The sequence below is a fragment of the Phoca vitulina genome, unplaced genomic scaffold, assembly GCF_004348235.1.
Source record: "Phoca vitulina isolate PV1807 unplaced genomic scaffold, GSC_HSeal_1.0 scaffold90, whole genome shotgun sequence".
NCBI lineage: Eukaryota > Metazoa > Chordata > Mammalia > Carnivora > Phocidae > Phoca > Phoca vitulina.
Genome location: NW_022589793.1, coordinates 1143965 through 1168562, shown reverse-complemented (window position 1 = coordinate 1168562; position 24598 = coordinate 1143965). Strand labels below are relative to the sequence as shown.

Sequence of the window (24598 nt, the reverse complement as noted above, 5' to 3'; positions counted from 1 at the left end):
GCACAAAACTAGGTTTTGAAGGTAGGATAAGCTCTCCTACTGGCTCAGAAAGATCTCAGCATCTTGCAGATTATTTGACTCTCACTGGTCCTCAATAAGCATTTGCTTAGCTCTCTATCCAAGCCATAACCCAGCCTCCTGGAAGAGAAGCTGGCTGAGTTAAGGCCATGGAGGCGGGTGGGTTGGAACTGGAGGACTGACATTGCAAGTCAATTCAGACAACAAATCATTAACTGGCTGGAAGACTCAGAGCCACGGATTAGGTGCTGTGACTAGGGTTCGCTCTCCATTTGCTCACACATTTTTCGAGTGCTCACTCTGCCAAGGCACTGTGTTTTTGAGCACTGAAAGCTGAAAAACTGAGACAGCTTTTGCCTTCAGGACATACTGTAGTAACCCTTACTCAAGAATTAGAGTCCTCAAGCTACTGCCTAGGCAGGCTGTTTTTGTAAATAAAGTTTTATTGGAACATCAGCCAAGCTCATTCATTTAAGTACGGTTCCTGGGTGTTTCTTCACTACAACAGCAGGGCTGAGTAGTTACAACAGAGACCCCATGACCTACAAAGCCTACAATATTTACTATCTGGCCCTTTACCGGAGATAAGAGATAAGTCACAATCAAGCTGCTTCTCGAGTACATTAACCATATGCAATTTAACTATATGCACTGCTTTAAAACACACAAACAAAAAACCTAACGCAAGCCAACTTCTTGATTGGGTAAAGGATTTTTTCCAAGGGTAATTCTGAGTCCGCTTGATTTTTTGCACCTAGTGCACACTCTGAACTTTGGGACCAAAGGTTCAAATGCTGGGACAGGTTCACAATTCCACAGCACTTAACAGTAATGTGTTGAAAGAGCTGTTTTAATGGACAGGTAAGAACAGTTTGTATGTCACATTCTGCTTTTGTTTTGTTTTGTCTTCATTTTAACACAGAAAGAGAGGCTGCTTTAGCACTTGGGCTTGATCAAAGCAGTGTGTTTTCTTTGCCTTGACACACCAGCTGAAATCATACTGATATTAAATCTTATTCCTTTTAAAGGGAAAGATCATTAAATACAGAGCCACAGCCTGGCCCTGGGGAAACTACTGGAATTAATGAGTGTTTATAGTTCTTGCCCTCTCATCCTCAAACATCTTAGATAAATCTCAAGGGGCTGCTGCTGAAATCCTACTGCTGCAATTTACAAGAAAAGCTACCCAGCTTCAAGCAGCAAATGGCAAGGACAGGGGCTGGGAAACAGAGCCTACATACGAAGGTCAGATGCTAAGAAAACACAGAGGAACACTGTACAGAGATACTTCAGTTACACTATGGATGCTGCCACTGAGATGCGAAGTATATGTCAGCTTGGAGGAAAGGCTCCAAATCCAAGTTGCTGTTCTTACATGTAAAAGGTTTGAGGCGCACCCACTTCCACACTAGCTGATGGAGAAGTTAGAGGTAGTAAATGTGTACATACAAAAAAATTAAACCTGTTTTATAAAGCCCACTGTAGAAAGCATGCTAAAAAAACGGAATTTGGCTGTATTTCAGAAAATCAGTTGCATTCGGGAAGGAAATTAAACTAGAAGATTAGCAAACGGTCGGTGTGCAGGCCTTTGCCAACAGCGGAAGGGGGCCTGGGTACCGCGCAATCTCACATCCACAGAAGGATGCCATCATGCTTCCAAATGCTCTGAGAAGTAAGGCTTTGCACTAAGTCATGATAATACACATCCCATGGAAAGCTAACGTGCAGCTCTACCTTCCTCATCACAGCTCAGGAAACAAGTTCTGTGGGCCTGAGATTTCATTTCAGTACAGCCTGAAAAAGCTGGTGAGCCAAGCCCAAAGCCCTATTTTTTATCCATAGCAGAGAAGCACGTTCTTAGATCTCATGACCAAAAAAAAAAAAAAAAAAAAGCTCAAAACGATATGTCGGTTCACTGGGCTGCTTTTTCAATCCCCACTCCCCAAGATGCTGCCCTAAGGGACAGCTGTAGCATCTTCGCCCATAGCAAAGACATTTTCAAGAGTCAAAAAACGCAATACAAAAGTTGATTTATAACACACTAAAAATACTTGCCCTTCCCCGCCAAAAAAAAACCCTAAATAAGTCAATAAGTCTTCTCCGCCCCCCCCCCCCACCCGCCCCCACGTCTTAGCCCTTTTGCTTGGGACTGGCCGGCAGTGATTTTCCTGGCAAGCTACTCCTCCATCTGCGCCCAGGCCTCCTCCGCCTTCTGGTAGTACTGGTTGGCCAGCCGGCCCTTCATGGCTTCCATCGCGGCCTCGGCTGCCTGTGTGTACAAGTCGCCTGAAAAAGAGCAAAGTGGGGCACAGAGAAGTGAACCACCTGTTGTTTTGCCAGCCCCGTGTCCCCCGACCCCTACCTGGGAACAGCACCCTAAGATTCCTTTAAAGATCCACACTTCTCCTTATGCCCTCGCTCTGCGTGGAACCTGGGTGGGCACGTGATCCAAGCCTGGCCTGGCATGTGATTCAAGTCTGGCCAATCAAAGCACCCTTCCCATTCCCACCAGGCCTTACAGACTTCCACTGATAGCCAATCAGACATCCAGACTTAAGCACAGCCAATCAGAGTAAGCCATCTCCATAAGCTCAGTGATTGGTTTAGGGGTGGGCGGGGGATTCCATCTGAGCCAATGAGAATCAGACTGAGGATTTTTACCAGACTCATTGCGGGGAATGCATGAAAGGGGAAGAAAAGATTATAAACAGCCTCGTGTCAGTTCTGGAGAGGTTTTGCTTCCAAGAAAATCTGTGCAATGTGTACAAAAACACTTGGTTTTCAGAGTTTTTTTGGATTTAGAAATTTCAAATAAGGGAAGATAGAATTGCATTATTATTTGCTTAGGTTTTTTTTATATACCACCTTTAAAAAATTTTTTTAAACTTTTAAATTTAGGCCTGTCCTACGAAATCAGTTCAGTATATTTATCATGTAACAGAAAAAAATATGTGTGTGTGTGTGTGTGTGTGTGTGTGTGTATACAAAACGTGCAGATCAACTGATGAAGGGATAAACAAAATGTGGTATATCTATATGATGGAATATCATTTGGTAATAAAAAGGAACGACGCACTGATACCCATTACAACATGGGTGAACCCTGAAAACATGACACTAAGTGAAAGAAGCCAGATACAAAAGGCCACATATTGTATGATTCCATTTATATGAAACATCTGGAACAGGTAAATCCATACAGACAGGCAGTAGGTTGGTGGTTGCCAGGGATAGAGGGGGAGTCGCTGCTAACAGGTGATGGAAATGTTCTGAAATCAGATAGTGGTGATGGCTGCACGACATGATGAATACACTAAAAGCCACTGAACCATACACTTAAAAATGGTGACTTTTATGGAATGAAAATGTCAGTTCAATTTTTAAAACTGCTGAAATACCAAACTTCTCATATGTAACCATTAAGATAAAAATGTTCATCTGCATATCAGCTCCATAAAGCTCCCTCCTAAACCAGCACCATGTGGGCACACAGAACTAGTAGGAATCTTTCTCCTCTCCAATGAAAGAAGAGACTCCGTCTTGCATCTTGCTGTAATTCCCTCTGAGACAGGAATTATGTCCCTCCCGGCCCAGCCCTGCCCGCCCCCAGCGGCAGGTCAGTCAGGCCCTACCTGATCTCTGCGGGTCCTTCTCTAGCCCGCAGCCGCCGGTGAACAGCATCTCAGCCTCCCTGGCCAGCAGCGTGTACCGAGGCTCATCTTGCATCCCATCATACTCACCACCCTCGTCACAGTCTGTCATCTCCAGGGCTGTGTTGTACCAGTGCAGAGCCTCTGGCCAGTCTTGGGACCTTCCAGGACATACAAAAGACAAGTCAGAGGTTTCCATGGCAACGGGCAGGAGGGAGGAGGCCCATCAGCAGGAGAGACAAGTCAGGGATCCCAGTGTGGGCCACCACCTATGATTCACGACCCATAGTACCCAATGCTACCATATCTAAGGGGTGCCATTCACAATGTAGATTTATATATTAAGATAGCAGTCAAGTAGCTTTCCCTTGCAAGATTGGTATATTACACAATTTTCCAACAGATGATGTACAGTATCTTGAGGAAGGGGGCATTTTTTTTAGTTTGTACAAAATCACTCTATGGGCTAGCATTAGCAGTGGCTGGAACACCAGCCAATCCGCCCTATGACTCAAGCAGGAGAAGAGGCCAAGGCCTCCAGAACCATCCAAGCTAACAGCAGTCACTCAGCCCCATCTTTGGCTCTGCTTGTGCTGGCCAGCTCTGTCTCTCCTTCGAGCAAACACAGGACTCTCCCCAGAATAGCGGGCTTCTCTCTCTGGCTCTGCCCCTCTAGCCTCAACTCTTTCTCCCTACTATAGCACATGAATGGCCAAGCCCCCGAGGGCAGACACAGGTTCCATCCACATCTGAACAACACAAAATACAGAGCAAACAGGGCAGCGGGCTCTTTTTCTTGGAGTGTCCTAACTAAGCATGTGAGTACCTATTTATAGCACATCAGGAAAGAGCAAGGAGAGATGCAGATAAGAAAGTCTATGGGCCTCATGAAATGTTGCAGGAGCCACAGTCCCAATGACTTGTTGGCCTCTCCTCTGAGGCCCTACCTGACCTGGTTCCACCTGTCTTCACTCCCATTAACCTCCCTCCATGCCAGACTGGCTGGGCCCCCTTCTCTACCCTGAACATGCCAGACCCTGTCTGCCCCTTGGCCTTTGCACCTGCTGCTCCCTCCGCTTGGAGCATTCATTCTTTGTCTTTCCATACCTGACTCCTCATCCCCCCAACCTCAGCTCATATGTCACCTCTTCGGAGGCACCACCCCCAAACACCCCATTTCCTACAATCGCCTCAATCTGTAATTTTCCTGTTTACTTATTCACTTGTTTATCATGGTTTCCCCTGGCTAGGACGTAAGCTCCAAGACGGCTGGAACTTTGCTTTGTCCACTGCTGCATTCCCAGGGCCTGGCAAATAGCTCAGCTTCCCTCAATGTCTGCCGAAGGAATAAACGTAAACACGTGGCTGGCTGGCATGGGGTTCAGGAGATAACACTGATTCCATTTTATTTCATAGAAAGGGCAAATCATTTGAAAATTATCAGTGACATACCCAACAAACTAGGGTTTTAACAGTGGACTGGAGGCCGCTATACTACGTGATCTCACTCTTTTCAGCTTTGACCCTCCCCGGTCTAGAAGGGCAAAGCAGAAGTGCCCCAAACGCATTACACGGGAAAGAGGAGAAAGGGCCTAATCTCTCCCTGCCCACCCCCACCCGACTCTACACCCAGTGGTCAGGGTGCCCACCCTGCCTCAGAATTTCCAATGACTTTTCCTTCCCGTGCTAAGTGGTAACTTCTGAGAAGGCTGAAACCACATAAATGCAAATTTGGGCCTACATGGGGCCCTGCCTTACCCAGAGCTGGCCCTTAATTAACGCGCCCTGAATGGAAGAGGCTGGAACTGCTTGGAATGAGGAAGAAGAATAAGAAAATGACTATAGCGGAAGCTATAAAAGAAAATTGTGATAGATTTAACTACACGAATATTAAAAAACCAGTTGCCCCAAACCCAGTAACAAGGCTCATCGAGCGGAGTATGTGCCTCCCCTCCCCCACAGTGATGGCAGCCATCCCTGAAAAAGTTTTTTTTTTTTTTTTTTTAAAGATTTTATTTATTTGACAGAGAGAGACACAGCGAGAGAGGGAACACAAGCAGGGGGAGTGGGAGAGGGAGAAGCAGGCTTCACGCCGAGCAGGGAGCCCGATGCGGGGCTCGATCCCAGGACACTAGGATCATGACCTGAGCCGAAGGCAGACGCTTAACGACTGAGCCACCCAGGCGCCCCTTTTTTTTTTTTTTAAAGAGAAGCATATGCCTAAGAATTGATAGCCTTAATATTAAAAAATTCTTAACAGGGTGCCTGGGTGGCTCAGTCGGTTAAGCGTCTGCCTTGGGCTCAGGTCTTGATCTCAGGGTCCTGGGATCAAGCCCCGTGTCGGGATCCCTGCTCGGCGGGGAGTCTGCTTCTCCCCCTGCTTGTGCTCTCTCTCAAATAAATAAATAAATAAATAAAATCTAAAAAAAAATTCTTAACAAATCAAAAACAAAACAAAACACTATCATCTCGAATAAAACGTAAACAAAAGGCATGAGGAGAAAACACACAGAGCAAAGACTTCCTAAGGACCTCAGAGACAAATTTTCAGCGCCCAGCTCCAGCATGCCGGGCTCCCCCACTGCAATCAACGGGAGCCATACATGTTGGCATTTGACCTGACGTAATTGTGTCATGCCTTTTTTGTTCACCTGCTCTCCACGCCAGTATAGCTCTGAGTCCACTGAGAAGCAGGCCGGTGCATAGTACACTGGAGGAGAGGGGAGAAGACCCAGGATTTGGCCCTGTCACTTGCTAGCTATCTGACCACGGGCAAGTCCCTTCACTTCTCAGAACAAGTTGAGTCACCCATATAATGGGGCTAAAAAGACCTGCCTTATCTGTGGCAGAGAGAAGCGCTGGTTCATTCATTCAACTAATAAGCCAGGCCCCGCGATAAGCGCTGGGATTAGAGATGCAGGAGATCGGGTTCTTGCTCTCAGTGAGATAAAATCACAGATATGTGAAAGTACAGTCCAAATTGAAGGGGGCATTATTGTCACATAGTAGATATCTGATCAGTTTTGGGGCTGCGTGATATGTAGTACAGGAAGGATGTCACGTAGTGAGACATTTTAGACACTGAGAGCTGGATATGACACAGCGACAGTCCTGACATTCCCTAAACCTGGGGGTGGGGTGGCGGGGGGAAGATGAGACCTTGACCCAAAGAGGAGGGAAGTTCCAAGCTGCTCCAACCCTGTAGGTGTGGACAGTGAACATGCCCACCCTGCTCCCGTCCATAAAGCCATGGGCTCCTGAGGACAGCAGGGGTAGCTGCGACCCAGTGGGAGCCACAGGGCTGAGCAATGGGTCCCATGACCAGTTCAATTCCCCCAAATGATCTCCACTGTTGGGACCTCTGGGACTTCCCACTGGCTAAGCCAAGGAGATGAGGTGAAGCTGGGCCACCCTCTCTTCCTCCCCCTGCAGAAACCAGTCCTGGCCCCTCAGCCCGAGGAGACAGCTAGAAAAGTGCCTGCACCCGCAGAGTCGTAGCCTCCAGGAGACTCAGAGCCACGCCGGAAACTCACACCAGGCCTGAATCACCACTGGAGCTCGCTTCACTCCCTCCTCTCCCTCTCAGAAGTGAAAAATAATAAAAAATAAAAGTAGAGGGGCGCTTGGGTGGCTCAGTCAGTTAAGCGACCGACTCTTGACTTCGGCTCAGGTCACAATCTTAGGGTCATGGGATCGAGCCCTGCGCTGGGCTCCACACTCAGCGGGGAGTCTGAGATTCTCTCTCTCCCTCTCCTTCTGCCCCCCCAAAATAAATAAATAAATAAATAAATAAAATAAATAATAAATAAATAAATAAATAAAAGTGTTTTTTAAAAAATAATAAATAAAAATAAAAGTAGAAAGAGGAAACTAAAATTACCCTTAATCCCATCATCTAGGGACAACCACTCTGGATCAAGAGCAAATCTTTTCACAGAATGGCTAAGAGGTCCGTCATTTATCTCACACTGAATCTGCCAAGCACAGTGAGAATTACAGGCATCATCTCAATTAACCCTCACACAACCACCCTGGGATACAAGTCCTTTAATTATTCCCATTTCACACTGTGAAGAGACTGAGATCAGGGAGGTGAATTATCTCGTCCACAGTAGGAGACTGGGACTGGGGGAGCCGAGCCCGGAACCCGGGTCTGTGCTGATACTGAGGGGAAGCCCCCACCTGCAGCCCAAGAGCCCACAGTTCTACCTGAGCGACAACCACAGTACCTGTCTGGGCTGAGGTTCTGGCCCGTGTCAAAAGCCCGAGCCACCAGGATCATGGACTGCCTGTCGCCAGCTTCAGCTGCCTTCAGTAAGTATTCGAATCCTTTGGTTTTATTCTCTTCTGTCTCCTGTCAATACAAACCAAAGACGGAGAGAGAGACAGAAATGAGGCAGGAAGGAATGGAAGCTTAGCCCACTTTTTTTTTTTTTTTTTTAAAGATTTTATTTACTTGAGAGAGAGAGCACATAGAGAGAGAGGGGGAGAAGCAGGTTCCCCGCTGGGCAGGGATCCCGATGTGGAACTCGATCCCAGGACCCCGAGATCACGACCTGAGCCGAGGGCAGACGCTTAACTGACTGAGCCACCCAGGCATCCCCAGCTTAGCCCACTCTTGCTCACTGTACTCCATCTGCTCTGATTCCTCCAGAAAGCCACGTCATCTCCTGCCTCCAGTAGGGCTCCCCACTTCCATTATTTTTTTTATCATGTTATGTTAATCACCATACATTACATCATTAGTTTTTGATGTAGTGTTCCATGATTCATTGTTTGTGCATAACACCCAGTGCTCCATGCAGAGCGTGCCCTCCTCAATACCCATCACCAGGCTAACCCATCCTCCCACCCCCCTCCCCTCTAGAACCCTCAGTTTGTTTTTCAGAGTCCATTGTCTCTCATGGTTCGTCTCCCCTTCCGATTTTCCCCCCTTCATTCTTCCCCTCCTGCTATCTTCTTCTTTTTTTCCCCCCACTTCCATTATTTAAAAAGTTTTTAGTTTTATTTATTTTTTAATTTAAAAAGTTTTTAACAGCTTTATGGAGATATAATTCACATACTGTACAATTCATCCATTTAAACCCACAATTCAGTGAGTTTTAGTATATTCACAGAATGTGCAACTATCACCATTACCAATTTCAGAATATTTTCATCAGCCCAAGAAGAAACCAAAACACCATACCCCTCCACCGTCACCTCCCAAATGCCCCATCCCACCCAGGCCTAAGTAACCACTAGCCTACTTTCTGTCTCTGGAAATTTCTCTATTCTGTACACTTTGTATAAATGCAATCATATATTACCTGGTCTACTGTGACTGGCTTCTTCAACTTAGCATAAAGGTTTTAATGTATCAGTGTTTTGTTCTTTTTATGGCCAAATAACAGTCCATTGTATGGATATACCACATTTGATTCATCAGTTGGTGGATGTCTGGATTGTTTCCACTTTTTGGCTATTGTGAATAATGCTGCTATGAACATCTGTTACAAGTTTTCACACGGTTGTGTAGTTTATATTCTCTTCTTTTTTTTTTTAAAGATTTTATTTATTTATTTAATTGACAGAGAGAGAGACAGCGAGAGTGGGAACACAAGCAGGGGGAGTGGGAGAGGGAGAAGCAGGCTTCCCGCCAAGCAGGGAGCCCGATGTGGGGCTTGATCCCAGGACCCTGGGATCATGACCTGAGCCGAAGGCAGACGCTTAACGACTGAGCCACCCAGGTGCCTGTGTGTTTATATTCTCTTGGGCAGATACTAGGAGTGGAATTGCTGGGTCATATGTAACTCTACGCCTAGACGTTGGAGGCGCTGCCCAACTGTTTCCCACCGTGGCTGCACCATGTTACATTCCTACCAACACTGCCCATTCCTACCTGCTCCGTGCTGCTCCCCCAAGATCCTTTCCATCGAAGCAGCCATAGAGACGCTTTTCAAGACCAAGTCAGGTCACAGTTCTCTATCAAAAGCAGCTCTATGGTTTCTTACCTCACTTAGAGACAAATCCCAAACCCTCTATCAGCCCACGAGGCCCTTCTCAACCTTTGGGCTCCCAGAAGACCACCAGCTGTCCCTACATCCATTCTCCTCTGTCATATTTTTGCCAGCACATGGCTGGCCGGCTAAAGACTACACTTCTCAGCCTCCCCTGTAGCCAGAACCTGTATCGTAACACGAGAGTCCTATCCAGCCCCCCTGTCACATTCCCTGTCATATTTTTTCCCCAGCATATTAGAACAATGCCTGGCACAGGAAGTGCTCAATAAAGGCGAGTTATTTTTAATTCTGTTGGAAAGATTCTTATTTGTTAATTACAGTCTGTACTACATCGTTCCCCACCTGAAAAGTTTGCTCCGTGAGAGCAGGGACCCAGGACAGTGCCAAGTGTAGGAGACTGAGACGCTCAGAAACATGTGCCGGGGGGCGCCTGGGTGGCTCGGTCGTTCAGCGTCCGTCTTCGGCTCAGGTCATGATCCCAGGGTCCTGGGATCAAGCCCTGCATCGGGCTCCCTGCTCAGCGGGAAGCCTGCTTCTCCCTCTCCCACTCCCCGTTTGTGTTCCCTCTCTCTCTGTGTCTCTGTCAAATAAATAAAATCTTAAAAAAGAAAAAAAAAAAGAAAAAAGCATGTGCCGAATAAATGAATGCCTTAGCAAAAAGGAGGCATTGGAGAAAGTGGGTGATGGGCTTTCTAGAGCTCACAGTGGCTTCTAGGGCGCATGCCCATCATTTTACTTGCTAAGCCATAAGCCTGCTGGGACCCAGCTCACTTCCTTCCTGCCTGCCCTTTCCTAACCGCAGAGCTCTGTCCAACCCCACTCCTGCTAGGGGAAGCTGCCAGAGTCCATCCTCCAGAGAAAGGCCTTCGGGATGCCTACAGATGGGGAAACTGAAATGGCTTCTCAATCCCTTTACAAGGTTGCCAGGGTGTGGTTTGTGTCAACAGCCTGAGGTCACAAGGAGACTTCCCCCAGTCCTGGCCCCTCACCACTCATTCTGGGCTCCGAGATTACTTTATTCAGGCCTCAGATCCTCCTGAGCGTCCTCTCTGTGCCAGGCTCGGAGGCGGATGCTGGGGGAACAAGCCAAAGGCAGCTTCATACTGGAGCTGGCCCTACAGTCTCGTGACAGCCGATTGTGAAGTTATCGGGAATTTTTTTTCTTAAAGATTTTATTTATTTATTGTTTTAGAAAGGGAGAGCAGTGGAGGGGCAGCGGGAGAGGGAGGGAGAGAATCTTTTTTTTTTTTTTTAAAGATTTTTTATTTATTTATTTGAGAGAGAGAATGAGATAGAGAGAGCACGAGAGGGGGGACGGTCAGAGGGAGAAGCAGACTCCCCACTCAGCAGGGAGCCCGATGCGGGACTCGATCCCGGGACTCCAGGATCATGACCTGAGCCGAAGGCAGTCGCTTAACCAACTGAGCCACCCAGGTGCCCAAGGAGGGAGAGAATCTTAAGCGCTCCATCAGCAAGCCTGAGATTGTGATCTGAGCCGAAATCAAGGCTTAACCACTTAATCAGATGCATAACCAACTGAGCCCCCCAGGCGCCCCTTGAAGATTTTATTTTTAAGTAATCTCTATACCCAACATGGGGCTCAAACTCGCAACCCGAGATCAAGAGTCGCCTGCTCCACCGACTGAGCCAGGTGCCACTCTACAGATCAGAGTTTGATTGTTCTTTTTGATGAAAACAAAGGGATGGGGAAAATATTGATAATGCAGGTTAAACTTAAAAGCGTGTCACGTCTGTAATCATGACACGGTGACTAGCACAGGAAATCGAAGACACATTTCTCAGTATTTAAAACTATTACCTGATGCAGCAAAGTTGTTCACGTCTGACCGTCCTGTCACCTCTGCTCACGGCTCACCTCCCGCACTCTGCCTGGCTGACTCCCACTCAGCTTTTAGGTCTAACTCAGAGGTTACCTTATTCATCTGTTCTGCAAATGTACATGGAGTATGTACTGTGTGTCGGGCTTTGTTCTCACTACTGGGGACCCAGATGGAACCTGCTATCAGGAAGCCTCCACTGACCCTGTGACACCCACTCGGGGCCCTTCCCCACCTGCTTCCCCCAGTATCTTCTGCTTCTCCCATCACGCCGTGTCGTAATTGCCTGGAAACTGTCACCTTGTACTCATTCTTCAGGGGCAGAGCCCAATCCCACCAGTTTCAGCTAACCAGCAAGTGCCTGGCCCCAAACTGGTGCTCAGGAAGTTTCTGGGGCATGCACAAACCTGCAGGATGGGGAGGATGATGACCGAACCCCTGTCATGGCTGGGTCCCTGCCACCCCTCACCTTCAGAGAGACGTCGGCCAGGATGTGGTGGGGCAGCTGTGAGCACATGAGCCCCAGGCCCACGATGGCCTCCAGCTCGCCCAGGTCAGCTGCGTGCTCCAGGTGGAAGACAGCCGACTTGCGGTCCCACTCCTCGTCCTTCTCGCAGAAGCGCCCGCCCTCGTGGTAGCGCACCATGGCCAGATGCACCTGCCGCACAGACTTGGGTGTTGGCCTGGCTGCCTGGGCAGCTGCACCCCCCGGGCCACCCAGCCAGCCTGCGGGAGGAAGCGATTAGCGGAGCAGAAGCGTGGGCCGGGCTCTGGGTCAGTGGCAAGAGGGCTCTGAGATGGGCATCGCTGGTACCTTCCCCAGGATGGACTTCCCGATTTTCTTCTCAAGGTCCAGAGCATTAAGCCTTTGCACTTCCAGGGCCACGGCGGAAGGTCTCGGCAGGTGGAGGCGGGAGGGGTTGAGGAGATTCCATTTCTCCACGCAGACCTGCAGGAGAGAACGGGGCCCAGTTTACGGGCCAGGGAATGAGGGGCAGGAACGCAGGTGCCATCACCAGCCGTCGGCCGCTCCTACTGCACAAACCTGGCTAGCAAGCTGCAGGGAGCAAACCCTTAAGGTGTCAAATTTTCTTGGACAAACACGGCTCCATTTCTAACCCCTCAAATCCTGCCAATTTGTGGGCGCTGAGGGAATATCATAGCACAAAGACCAGCAGAAGTACTGTGGCAGTTCAAAGTGTTTCTCTCTCATTTATCGAGCAGGCTTTGGTTGGGGAGGTTGGGCCCTAAGCTGCCCCCTTGGCCTGTGACCCATACAAAGCACCAGAAAAGTCTGACTTCAGGCCCTGCAGCAAATCCACTCCGCTTGCCTCTGTGCATCAACAGGATGCTTTGGGGAATGGGTTTTGAAAACACAACATGTTCCCAGCTGAAGACACTCTCTTCCAAAGGTCCTTGCAGGACAGAGCCAGGTAGCTGTGTGTCCATGTGCGCTAAACATCCTGCCGTGCACACGGCATCCCCCATGACAAAGATGGGCCCGGCCCAGAATGTAAGCAGCACCACGGTTGAACCACCCTGCTCCACACCATGCTGAGACCTCGTCCCATGCGGTAAATAAATAGCGCATGGTGTAGATGATCTGCATAGAAACACTTGCCAGCGAACCCAGGGAAAGCTGCCTAAGATCTCGGTTTTCTCATACGCAAAGTGGGGATGAATAACGTTAGCCTGTCTCATTAGGTGGTTGCAACAAGTTAACAAATGCTATGAGGTTATATGGGCATGACTTTGACATGTGAGCTGTGGTCCTTATAACCTGCCCTACCAGGACGGGCTATCCTGCTCTTCTCTATTCCTCTCCTCAGATGCCCCAGGGCCCCGCCCAAGCCAGGGGATCAAAAAGTATTTGCCAAGAGGACTGGCTCCTCTGCAAAATCTTCCTTTAGCTGGTGTGTGAGGCGCCTGGGCAGGCAGCAGTGACAGCAGAGAGGAGCAGCGGAGGCTGGAGAAGGCAAGCACACAGCCATGACAAGGATGCCTCGGGGCGCATTACCCGTCCGCAGCTGCCCAGGCTGTCTTCGTCTGACTCGTACCTCCGGTTACCGTTTGAGTGGCCCTGAGGGAGGAGGAGGACGGGATGAGCCATGGAGCGGCTCTCCCTCCCAAGAACCGGTCCCCACCTCCCCTCCAGGGGAAACCTCTTAGGGGACAGGCCCAGCCCCCCTCGCCACCCCCCACCCCCGCCAGGGGACCCTCCTCCTAAGGGACAGGCCTGTCCCCTAGGAAGGGCAGCTGGACTCTCGTGTGCCAAGCAGAGAGGATGCTGGGTAACAGGCAGGACTGACGTGCTGGTGTGCCCACAACCTTGCCCTCACCCTCTGTGTGTGCACAGATGGAAATGACTCAAAGGCACAGGATCGTAGCAGACGAGCTCCAAGAAAACCTCCTTCCTCTTACCAAAGCTCCCGTGACAGTCTTACTTGCAGTAACAAAGCTGAGACCACAGGGTTGCCAGCAAGACTGGTGCGAAGGCTCAGACTCAACTCTGGCACACGGCAAAACCTCTACGTGGAAGACACTGCCGAAGCCACCCTCACCAGGATGCTGCTGGGTTCCCTTGGAAACCTGTCCTCTCCAGGGACGCTGGAATACCACGTGTGGGGCTGGACCCTCCCACCTACTCTAGCACCATTCCAACCTATTACCCAATAACCAGAGGTTCCAGCTTCGCCGTAAGAGTTGTCCAACATTTTCAACCCTGTCTAATCCCCCATACTTGACCCCTTACTAAACTTTCAGTCCACGTTATCCTGTTTTATTTTGTGCCCTGCATTTATTTTTATCTGAAATCATCTCATGTATCCATTTACCTATTATGTTCTCAAGACCCACTCACGTTTCTCCCCCACCTTTCCACCCTCCTGGACAATGAGGCAATAGAACACTCTGGTCTCATTTCCTTGGGGGTTCCTTACATGTTCGCGGGGCTCTGGGTCATCCAGATCACCCCGCTTCTCACTGGGGTATCCACTGTCTCCACTGTTTTCGGAGTCCTGTGGAGAGAAGGTGGTCCTAAGGGTCTCAGTGGTCCTGAGTGGTGGTGACTTCCGGACATCCCAGCCATTTGCTCTCTCCCCTTTGTCCTGTCACCTCAATTAACATTCTCTTCCCCCTGCCCTTGCTGGTTGGGTGACAAGGGAGCAGTACAAAGTAGTGGCAGAGAGCTTGGGCTCTGCAGCCAGACTGTCCGGGCTCGAGTCTGAGCTTTGTGGGCCCTGGATAGCAGTTTCCTCAGCCACGGGATTCATATAGCACCTATATCCAAGGATGAGGATGAAGTGAGGTGTTACCCACAGTGGATCACAGGAAGTGCGATTATTAAGAGTAGCTCACCCATTTCACAAGCAGAAAAACAAAGGCTGGTTTATGAGCTATGACCCATGGACACAACTGTAGCACTGAGAGCAATATTTACTACAATGAAGTCCTCTGCCAAAACCACGACATATTTTTTATTCTTCTAGATAGTTCAGAATCTCTAAAACTTCAGTCATTTGTCTACAGCGTCCGGTTCTGGCCGTATCTGCATGTCACCGGCATCACTATTCAGCTCATACTTTTATGTTTCCGTCTTTATTCTACTAAGAAGTATTTCAAACACGCCACTAAGAACAGAAAATACTAAAATGAACTCCCGTGCACCTATCACCCGGCTTTGTCAGCTCCTGACGTTAGGCCTTAGTTACTTCAGATCTTTTATTTTTAAAGATTGATTGATTATTTATTTGAGAGAGAGAGAGAGAGAACAAGTGGAAGGGGCAGAGGGAGAGGAAAAGAGTCCCAAGCAGACTCTGTGCTGAGCACAGAGCTCGACCCGGGGCTCGATCCCACGACCTGGAGATCACGACCCGAGCTGATATCAAGAGCCCGACGCTCAACCGACTGAGCCACCCAGGCTCCCCTAGATATTTTATTTTTAAAAGAAATTAAAACATTACTGTTAAAATCTAGATCTCTTGTGTGCCCCTCCCTACCGTATCTCTTTCCTGCTCCAGGTAAAACCACTTTTGTGAATTCATATTTATTATTTCCCTATAGATAAGCCATTTTTTTTTTACTGAAATAAATACATATTTAAAAGAAGTTTGGTGTCACCAGTATTAATGGATCCCTCTCCTAGACAGGCAGGAGCCATGCAAACATACACAGAGGAATCCTTAGCCTCTGGTCTGGCCAGGGATCCCACCACCCCGAGGAGCTGCATATCCTAAAAAGGCCCTGCCCTTGTTTCTAGAAGCACTATGGACTTCTCTTCTATCTCCCCCAAGGCTTTTGTTCTGTGTGAACTGAAAGGCTATTCTGGTTTCTTTTTTAAAAAATATTTCAAGCGGCACCTGGGTGGCTCAGTCATTAAGCGTCTGCCTTCTGCTCAGGTCATGATCCCAGGGTCCTGGGATCGAGCCCCGCATTGGGCTCCCTGCTCCGCGGGAAGCCTGCTTCTCCCTCTCCCACTCCCCCTGCTTGTGTTCCCTCTCTCGCTGTGTCTCTCTCTGTCAAATAAATAAATAAAATCTTTAAAAAAAAAATTTCAGGTGGCGCAGATGGTTAAGCATCTGCCTTCAGTTCAGGTCATGATCCTAGGGTCCTGGGATCAAGCCCCATGTCGGGCTCCCTGCTCAGCTGGGGGCCTGCTTCTCCCTCTCCCTCTGCCTCTCCCCTTGGTTGTGCTTTGTCTCTCTCTCTTTCAAATAAATAAATAAAATCTTAAAAAAGAAATACTTCAATTTTAAAAATTGAGATATAAGATATTCGATTGAAGTGTTTGGTGTGCTGAGTGAAAGGCTGTTTTTGAAAATGGAGCGCAGGCCATACCCAGAAGCTCCTGGTAGCCAGCTCCTTACGCCCTCCCCATTACATGACCTTGGGCCCCTCCTCCCACCCTTTGGACTGAGTCCCAAGCTGAGCAATAGAGAGCTCACTCATACCCCAGCTCTGTACTTCCCAGCTCTGGGACCCCAGGCGAGGCAGCCAACCTTTCCAAACCTGTTTCCTCATCTGAGAAATGGGGGGAATACCCACTCCAAGGTGGAGAAAAGAAGCAAAGTACAGCAGTACAGAGAGTGGGTTTGAGGCCAGATGGCCTGGATTTGAACCGTGACTCCATCACTGAGTGACCGTGAGCAAGTGGCTGAACCTTTCTGTGCCTCAGTGTCCCCATTTCTAAATCAGGATCACAAGAGCATTGCCCAGGCAGCTTCTGAGATCAGGGCTAAGGAGCAGGTGGCTGAGGGGCAGATGGGAGACAGGCTTTTCACCTTACGAATCTTCTGGACCTTTTCCTTTTCAACCATGAGAATGTGTGAGCTATTCTGAAATTCTAAAATTTATTCTAAGTCTAGATTGAAATCTACTATAAAAGGAATAAAAAATGATATCTACCTCATAGGTTGTTGGGGCTTAAAGGAGAGTATCTATCAAGCTCTTAAAATAGCGTCTGCCCATAGTGACAATTCCATAATGTCAGCTCCTCTTATTTTTTTCTTCCACTCGAAAACTCTGAAAAGCAGTCACGAGTGAACTTGAACCTTTGGAGCAATCCCAGGGTGCAGCTTCAAGTGCACCTGAAGTCTGTGCAAGGGTCACCTCTCTGCAAAGTCTGTTTTTAAAATTCCTAGGGGTTTTTGACACCGTAATATAAGTTTGCGTGAATGCAAATGTGATGCCTTCAGCTTCCTACCACGGATCAGTCAGAGGCTGCTGGAAACCGGTCCTGTTTATCCAGCCTGAGAGCATCACATCAGACTGTGTTGTAAGTTACTCATCTGAAACCCAGGATAGCTCCCTCCCCCAGGACAGCTATCCACACGCATGTGGCCAGACCAGCCCAGGGCTGAGCTCGCTCGGCATTTACCAGAAGGTTGCACTGTTGCTAATTTGGATTCCATTTTCTCTAACCATCTCCGGGAACTGTGACGGAGCCAGCTCTTCCCAGAGGACACCACTGCCCGGGGCAGGAGGCTGAGTTATCTGCATTCCTCTGGGCCCCCTGGCAGTGCCCGGAGTAGACCTGGGCTGCCCGCCTCTGGGTCTGAGAATTCAGCCTTGGTCCTGACTGGGAGTGAGTCCATTGCTCCCAGCCCTGCTCTCTTGGTCCCTGTCCAGCTTACCCGGTGATTGTCCAGATGGTCGTGTTCTCGGGGTGCCATGTTGTCAAGGTCGCTGAACACAGGCCATTCTGGGCAAGAGAAAACAGAGATAATGCACCGGCTCCATCAGGAGAACTGTTTAAAAGACCAGCTACAGCCTAGAGCTGAATTCACCAGCCACCAGGCCTTTTTTCATTTTAAATTTTTTTAAGAAGGTGCAAAAATGGGAAAAGAATGTTGTCAGCGCCTGGGGGGGCTACAGTGCTTCCTCAGGAACTTATTCAGAGTTGGGGTGCCTGGATGGCTCAGTCGGTTAAGTGTCCAACTCTTGGTTTCAGCTCAGGTCATAATCTCAACGTCATGAGATCAACCTCCGTGTCAGGCTCCTCACTTAGCAGAGTCTGCTTGGGACTCTCTCTCCCTCTGCCTCTCCCCTCTGCTCTCTCTAAAATAAATAAATAAATCTTTAAAAAAAACACAAAAAACTTATTCACGGTCTGCCACTTGCTAGCTGTTGGAAATGGAGGGCAGGCCGTACCCAGAAGCTCCTGGTAGCCAGCTCCTTACACCCTCCCCATTACACGACCTTGGGCCTGTAAGGGTAGTCCTGAGCAGGTAACTTAACCTCTGTGCCTCCTCAAAGTTGTAATGTAAATATACTCGTGCAATGTGCTTAGAAGTACACGGACCTGGGCCATGGTTGGCCTTCAATGAGGTGCAGGTGTGAAGGAACAACAACCATGTGTGTATTTGGGACCCAATGAGCACCTACAGGTTGGGGAAGCCTCAGATGGCTTAAAAAACAACCACCTCCTTCCTGGTGGTTCCCAGTTTCTATCTCCTGCCCTGAGCTTCCACAGCCAAATCTGGCTTGTTTCCTTTTTTTATGTGGTTCTTAATAACGGTTTTTCCATTTTATTTTTATTTTTTTTTTTTTAAAGATTTTATTTATTTATTTGACAGAGAGAAACACAGCGAGAGAGGGAACACAAGCAGGGGGAGTGGGAGAGGGAGAAGCAGGCTCCCCGCCGAGCAGAGAGCCCGATGTGGGGCTCGATCCCAGGACCCTGGGATCATGACCTGAGCCGAAGGCAGATGCTTAACGACTGAGCCACCCAGGCGCCCCGGTTTTTCCATTTTAAAGTGGTTGAAAAATTTAGAAGAGTAGTATCTTGAGATATTGGAAAATTACATGAAATATAAAATGCAGTGTCTAGGGCGCCTGGGTGGCTCAGTCAGTTAAGCGGCTGCCTTTGGCTCAGGTCATGATCCCAGGGTCCTGGGATCGAGCCCCGCATCGGGCTCCCTGCTCAGCAGGGAGCCTGCTTCTCCCTCTCCCTCTGCCTGCCTCTCTGCCTACTTGTTCTCTCTCTCTCTGTCAAATAAATAAATAAAATCTTTAAAAATAAATAAATAAAATGCAGTGTCTTTATTGGAAGAAGGCCATACCTATTCATTTGAGTGCTGTCTATGGCCATGTTCATGCTGCTAATGCGGAAACCATATGTCTCACAAAGTCTAAAAAATTTACCCTCTGGCCTTCTAAGAAAAGTCTGTGAAATCCTGTTTCAAACTATACCCAAGGTCTTCTAAGTGGAAATGTCTAAAAGCCTTTGACATTTGACACTAAAATCTTCCTCTTCTGCTCCTCTGTGGCCTGCCCCAGCTGCATAAATGGCCCTTGAAGTTCTTCAGATCAAAACCCTGGAGAGTCATCTTTGCCTACCCTCTTTCCTGCAGACCCCACGTCCGCATCATCAGCCAACTCTGTCACTTCAGCTTTGGGAATAAGGATTCCGTTTTCCTCCTCTGACCTATTCATATGATGTTCATTGATTTCCTAATGTTGAACAACTCTCAGATGCCTGCAAAACCCATTTGATTATGACAGAGTATTTTTTTAGGATACTACTGGTTTTTGTTCATACTTTATTTAGAATTTCTGTATTGTGTATTTATTTATAAGTGAGGTTGGAATGTAGGTTTTCTTTTTTTGCTGTTTTGTTAAATTTTGGTATAAAGGTTTTGCTAGTTTCAGAAAACACACTGAAAAATGTTACCTTATTTTCTAAAATAGGGGTTGTTTTATTTATTTATTTTTTTTAGGGGTTGTTTTAATAGCATTCGGATGACTTGTGTCTTGAAAATTTATTGAGTGAACTCACTCGTAAAACCATCCGGGCCATGACCCTTTTTGGTTAGCATATCTGATTTCCTAACGTAAGTGAAAGCCAGTTTAGCAGTGTTCTTTCTGGTGCCTGTCCCCTCCAAGCATGATGACCAGGGACCAAAACATCACTCACGGAGGTGGTCCAGTTTCTGGCTGTGTGGTGTGGCCGAAGACGGGGAGGAAGGGAGAGAGTCAAATGTCACATCACTCATGTTCTCATCTCCAGAGTTCTCTGAAAGGCGAAGGAGCAGTGGGGGGCGACTCCCAGAGAGGGTTCTTACTCGGGGGCTCCCACACTTTTCCTCTGTCCCCCTCAAGATGGTCTTGGCCGATTGCTGGAGAATTAACAGGGACACCTGTGTTACATAGGAGCCCTCTGGGGAGTGAAGGACTCTTTTAGTAGCATGTTGTTCACCTGAACCCTGAGGCCCTTTCAGTCCATAGCTCCCATACATACCTGTTTAGGGACTAGCAAGAAATCTAAAAATAATCAGTGGGGGGTTAACCCGAAGGCCTCTAAAAAGGGGCATCTGGCACAGAAGCTCAAAGCCAGCCAGCATTCCCAAAGTGCTGACCATACTCTACAGCCCTGAGCTGGGGAATAACTGACACCATACATCCAGAATCCCAAGCTGGTCTTTGCCAAACGTCTCTTGTATCTGATCAAGGTAATGGCAGAGAGGGTGGGCACATCCTGGACATAGCAAGGTGCCCGAAGAGCCAGGTCCAAGTCTAGTCCAGCCATTTGTCAACACGCCACACAAATACACATACCACACACATACACATACCACACACCTCTCTCACTCTCTCTACACATTTGGTCTCCTCACTCTGATCAGAATAGGTCCGATCAAGTAGACCCCAGTTACTGTGTTAGTGGAGACACCTGGAAGGGCTTTGTGCACTGATCTGGGAGGGATGAGGGGCACAGATGGGGCTGAGATCCTTTGGGCCCTGAAACTCTTCAAGTAAGCATCACAGGACCTAGGCTGCCATCACAGAGAAGCATGGCTTACTGGCCTGGCAATGGAAGGGCCCCTGGTCCCTCTGAGCAGGTTCCCACTGGGCACCCACCAGCAGCTTGGTGTTCTGATTCACGGCGTCCCTCTCTCTTGGCGAGAGGTCAAAGGGAGCGAGGCCCATGCTCTTGCAAATCCGGTTGCAGGCATGAGAGTAGAAGAAGAGCGCCATCCCCCGGACACCTGCAGACAGAGCAGGGGAGTCTGGAGCATTGACTTGCTTTGTGACAGGGGCAGGGCAGCGCTGGGCACCATAAATGTGGCAAGGGCAGGCATCAAATATGCTGAAGTGGCAGGTGTCAGGCGTCCCAAGCTTCCATCCCCACCATCTTGGAAAAGCCAACCTACCACCTCAGCCGGTTTCCCTGGGTATACGAAGAGCCGGGAGATTTGCGGGGCAGAGGGAGTGTGGTCTCCATGGAAACGAGCTGGCTTTCCCCACCTACCTAGGTTGCCATCTCCAAAGTCAGTGCCCTTCTCGGTGTGGATCTGCGGGTCAGTGTAGAGGTCGCCCACACCCTGGATGTCTACCACAATCAGCTGATGCCCGGAACGCTCAAATGTGAAATGGCTGAAGGCCTGGGGGAGGGGCAGGGGGGAGACAGGAAGAGTAAGGTGACTGACCGCAAAAGACCAGGCTGTGGTCTGCATGGACACAGGTCAGCCACCAGTGAGGGGCTGCAACACCCCAGCTCTGCCCACGGTGGGGCCTTTCCCTGCAAGGAGAGGTTGGAGGGGAAAGGATAAAGGGAGGAACCCTGTTTAATCCTGCAGGGATGTTAGGTCTGCTCACAGAAGCTGGCTGGGTGGTCCCGTTTCAGAATCTACTTCAGGGGGGCTCCATGAGGCTTGAGGACCCTCTACGGGTGAGACCTCACACCCACAGGGACCCTCCCCTTCAGGGGCCTCACCTGTGGTGTCAGGCGCATGTTGTCATCACGAACAAAGCCTGAGTTGGAGTTGTACTTGATGTACTTGCCCTCGATATAGTGCTCCAGGTGGAAGAGAGGCTTGCCTGGTCTGTCCTTCAGCTCCACCACGCACATCTGCATGATGTCCACCTGGTGGGAGCGGAGCAGGTCAGGCAGGAGCCCAGCGGCACTCACCTCCGATGGCAGATCGGAGCAAAGGACTTAGGAGAAGCCAGCCTGCCCGGGCTCCCATCCTGGCTCCATCAGTTATCAGCTCTTTGCAGCTAAAACTGCCAACTGTCCCCAGAATCCACTCTCCCCTTTCCTTTTGAGAATGAAAACCCCTGTGATGGCCTAAATGCGTCTCCCCAAAATTCCTATGTTGACATCCTAACCCTCAAAGGTGATGATATTAGGTGGGGCCTTTGGGGAGGGGATTAGGTCATGAGGGAGGAGCCCTCATGAATGGGATTAGTGCCCGGATAAAGCTGCCCACACAGAGCTCCTTCTCTAGGTCCGCCATGTGAGGACACAGCAAGAAGACACCGACTAAGGAACCAGGGGAGGGACCTCACCAGAATGTGACCATGCCAGCACCTTGATTTTGGACTTCTCAGCCTCCAAAATTGTAAGCAATAGATTTCTGTTGTTTGTAAGTTGCCCAGTCCGTGGTAGTTTGTTAGAGCAGCCCAGAGGGGCTAAGACAACCCCCATGTGAGTTCTAACAGGATGCACAGCCATCCAGTAAATGACATGGCTTGGCTTCCCGGGCGGCTAGGTGCAGCCATGTGACCAAGCCCGGCCAATGGGAAGCGAGCAGCAGTGACCATGGCAACCCAGCCCGCCCCCTCCTCCTCTGCCCAACCTGAGGCTGCAGAGCCGACATCTGCCAGTGAGGCCAACCTGGCCTCGTGGTCCACGGCCACACCCCAGAGGAAGGCAGAGCAGCAAGACAGAAGGAACCAGGCTTCTGGATGCCTTAAGGAGGCGTGGCACCAGCCCACCGTGAACCGCCCCCCCCCACCAAAGCAGGACAGTCAGATGAGAGAGAAAGAAACCATGTTGCGTTAGAACACGTTTATGGGTCTGTATGCTAAGCAACTTAGCCCGTGCCTTACACTAATACACTGAATATGGACCAACTGTGCCTCAGTTTCCTCACCTGTGGAATGGGGAATCTCACATTTAGTGTGAGGATGAAATCTGGTGATACATCAAAGAGTCCGTCAACATTTGCTGATGCTCATATTACTAGTAGACACAACTCTAGAGCAGTATCCACCAGACTAGAAAGGGTGGTTCTCTCTCTGCAATGGGGAGTTATGGGGGCACTTAGACTTTCCTTGCTGAATTTTTTACCAAGCACATGTTTCATCTCTATGCAGAGGGAAATGTGTAAGTGCTGTGAATGGTTTGTAAAGTGGGGTTGGTAAGACCTGAGACACTACCCACGCACCCCATCCCCCTCAACAACACCCACAATAGAAGGATCCAGGTCTGGGTTTCCCAAGGAAACAACCATCCAAGGAACTGTCTGGTGACCCAGCTGCAGAGGATGAAGAGGCCCCGAGCTGAGAACTGCCCCAAACGTGGCCTCAGTTCCGAGAACCCACCTAAGGGGAAGGAGCAGCTGGTTCTCAGAGGTTCCCACCCCCAAATACTGGCTCTATCCCTATAAGGAAACCTATGGCGGGGCCACCTGATTGGCCAATGGGCTCACTGGGAGAGAAGTAGCTGCAGGGGTGCAGCCAGCAAGGGATGACCAGCTCCTCCCCAAACAGGTACACTCCTTTCCCTTCATCAGTTCCACCAAGCACAGTAGTTACTGAGCACCCAGGCACTGTGATACAGAGTGAACAAGGCATAAAATCCCTGCTCCTGGCGGAGGGAGGCAACCAGAATATTAACTACAGGAACAAGACTCTTTTGGATAGCACTAACTGCTCCAAGCGAAACAAACTAGAACTGGGGGCGCCTGGGTGGCTCAGTCGTTAAACGTCTGCCTTCGGCTCAGGTCATGATCCCAGGGTCCTGGGGTCGAGCCCCGCGTCGGGCTCCCTGCTCCGCGGGAAGCTTGCTTCTCCCTCTCCCACTCCCCCTGTTTGTGTTCCCGCTCTATCTGTCAAATAAATAAATAAAATCTTAAAAAAAAAAAAAAAAAAAAAAAACTAGAACTGACAGAGGACAGCAGTGGGAGGGCTCCTTCATTTAGGATGGCCTGGGGTGGCCTTGCTGAACAGGTGACATATGAGCTGAGACCTGAACTATGAGAAGGAGCTCATCATGCAAGGATGGGGCTGGGGTTGGGGCGGAGGGGTGGGGAACGACAACAATGATACAGGCCAGGGGCACAGCCAGAGCAAAGGTCCTGAGGCAGGAACAAGCTTAGGGAGGAAGAGAAAGGAGGCCAGGATGATATGAAGCAAATTATTGAGGAGGTCACAGACCCCACGGGTGGGGACTGTAGCTTCTCGGGTCTACCCCAAGTGCACTTAATCAAGGGCCACGCAAACAAGAGGTGCTCGATAAATTCTGCTGGCTTCTTGGAGGTGCGGCTCTCCCGAGGCATCCAGGAGAGAGTACCATGTTATCGCGTTAGGTGTTCAAACAGTGGGAAAGCTGAGCTGTGAATCTGGGCAGGGCAGAGACTCGGAGGGCTGTTTCTCAAATGCCCACAGGCAACAGGAAACTCTGCTTGGCCCGGGGTCACTAAACAACCTGGGGGCTCAACTGAAGGAGCCAACTGGGCAGGGGCCTGGAACGCCTGGCTTTGAGCCCTGGCTCCTTTCCTGCCTGTTGGGGCAGGTCACTTAACCCCTTTGAGCCTGGGGCTCCCCAGGGGCAGACACGCTATCCGTTCTCCCCTCCTTCTGCTTT

The 24598-nt window shown here is 49.4% G+C and overlaps 1 protein-coding gene across 3 annotated transcripts in view; it reads right to left on the bottom strand.

Annotated features, from left to right (window-relative positions):
- Positions 1–1881: 1881 nt before the first annotated feature.
- EEF2K (eukaryotic elongation factor 2 kinase) overlaps positions 1882–24598 on the bottom strand; it is a 59866-nt gene continuing 37149 nt past the window's right edge. For 2 of the 3 annotated variants that reach the window (XM_032396217.1, XM_032396218.1), the window contains exons 7-18: positions 21722–21871; positions 21257–21389; positions 20866–20993; positions 19922–20123; positions 17640–17707; positions 14448–14525; positions 13526–13588; positions 12323–12457; positions 11978–12166; positions 7898–8022; positions 3651–3829; positions 1882–2304 (exon numbers count right to left, since the gene is read on the bottom strand). In XM_032396217.1, coding sequence (XP_032252108.1) covers positions 2195–2304; positions 3651–3829; positions 7898–8022; positions 11978–12166; positions 12323–12457; positions 13526–13588; positions 14448–14525; positions 17640–17707; positions 19922–20123; positions 20866–20993; positions 21257–21389; positions 21722–21871 — 1560 coding nt within the window. In that variant the 3' untranslated portion in view covers positions 1882–2194. Of the gene's footprint in view, positions 2305–3650; positions 3830–7513; positions 7643–7897; positions 8023–11977; positions 12167–12322; positions 12458–13525; positions 13589–14447; positions 14526–17639; positions 17708–19921; positions 20124–20865; positions 20994–21256; positions 21390–21721; positions 21872–24598 lie in introns of those variants that run through there. The other variant, XM_032396219.1, reaches the window with a different exon arrangement.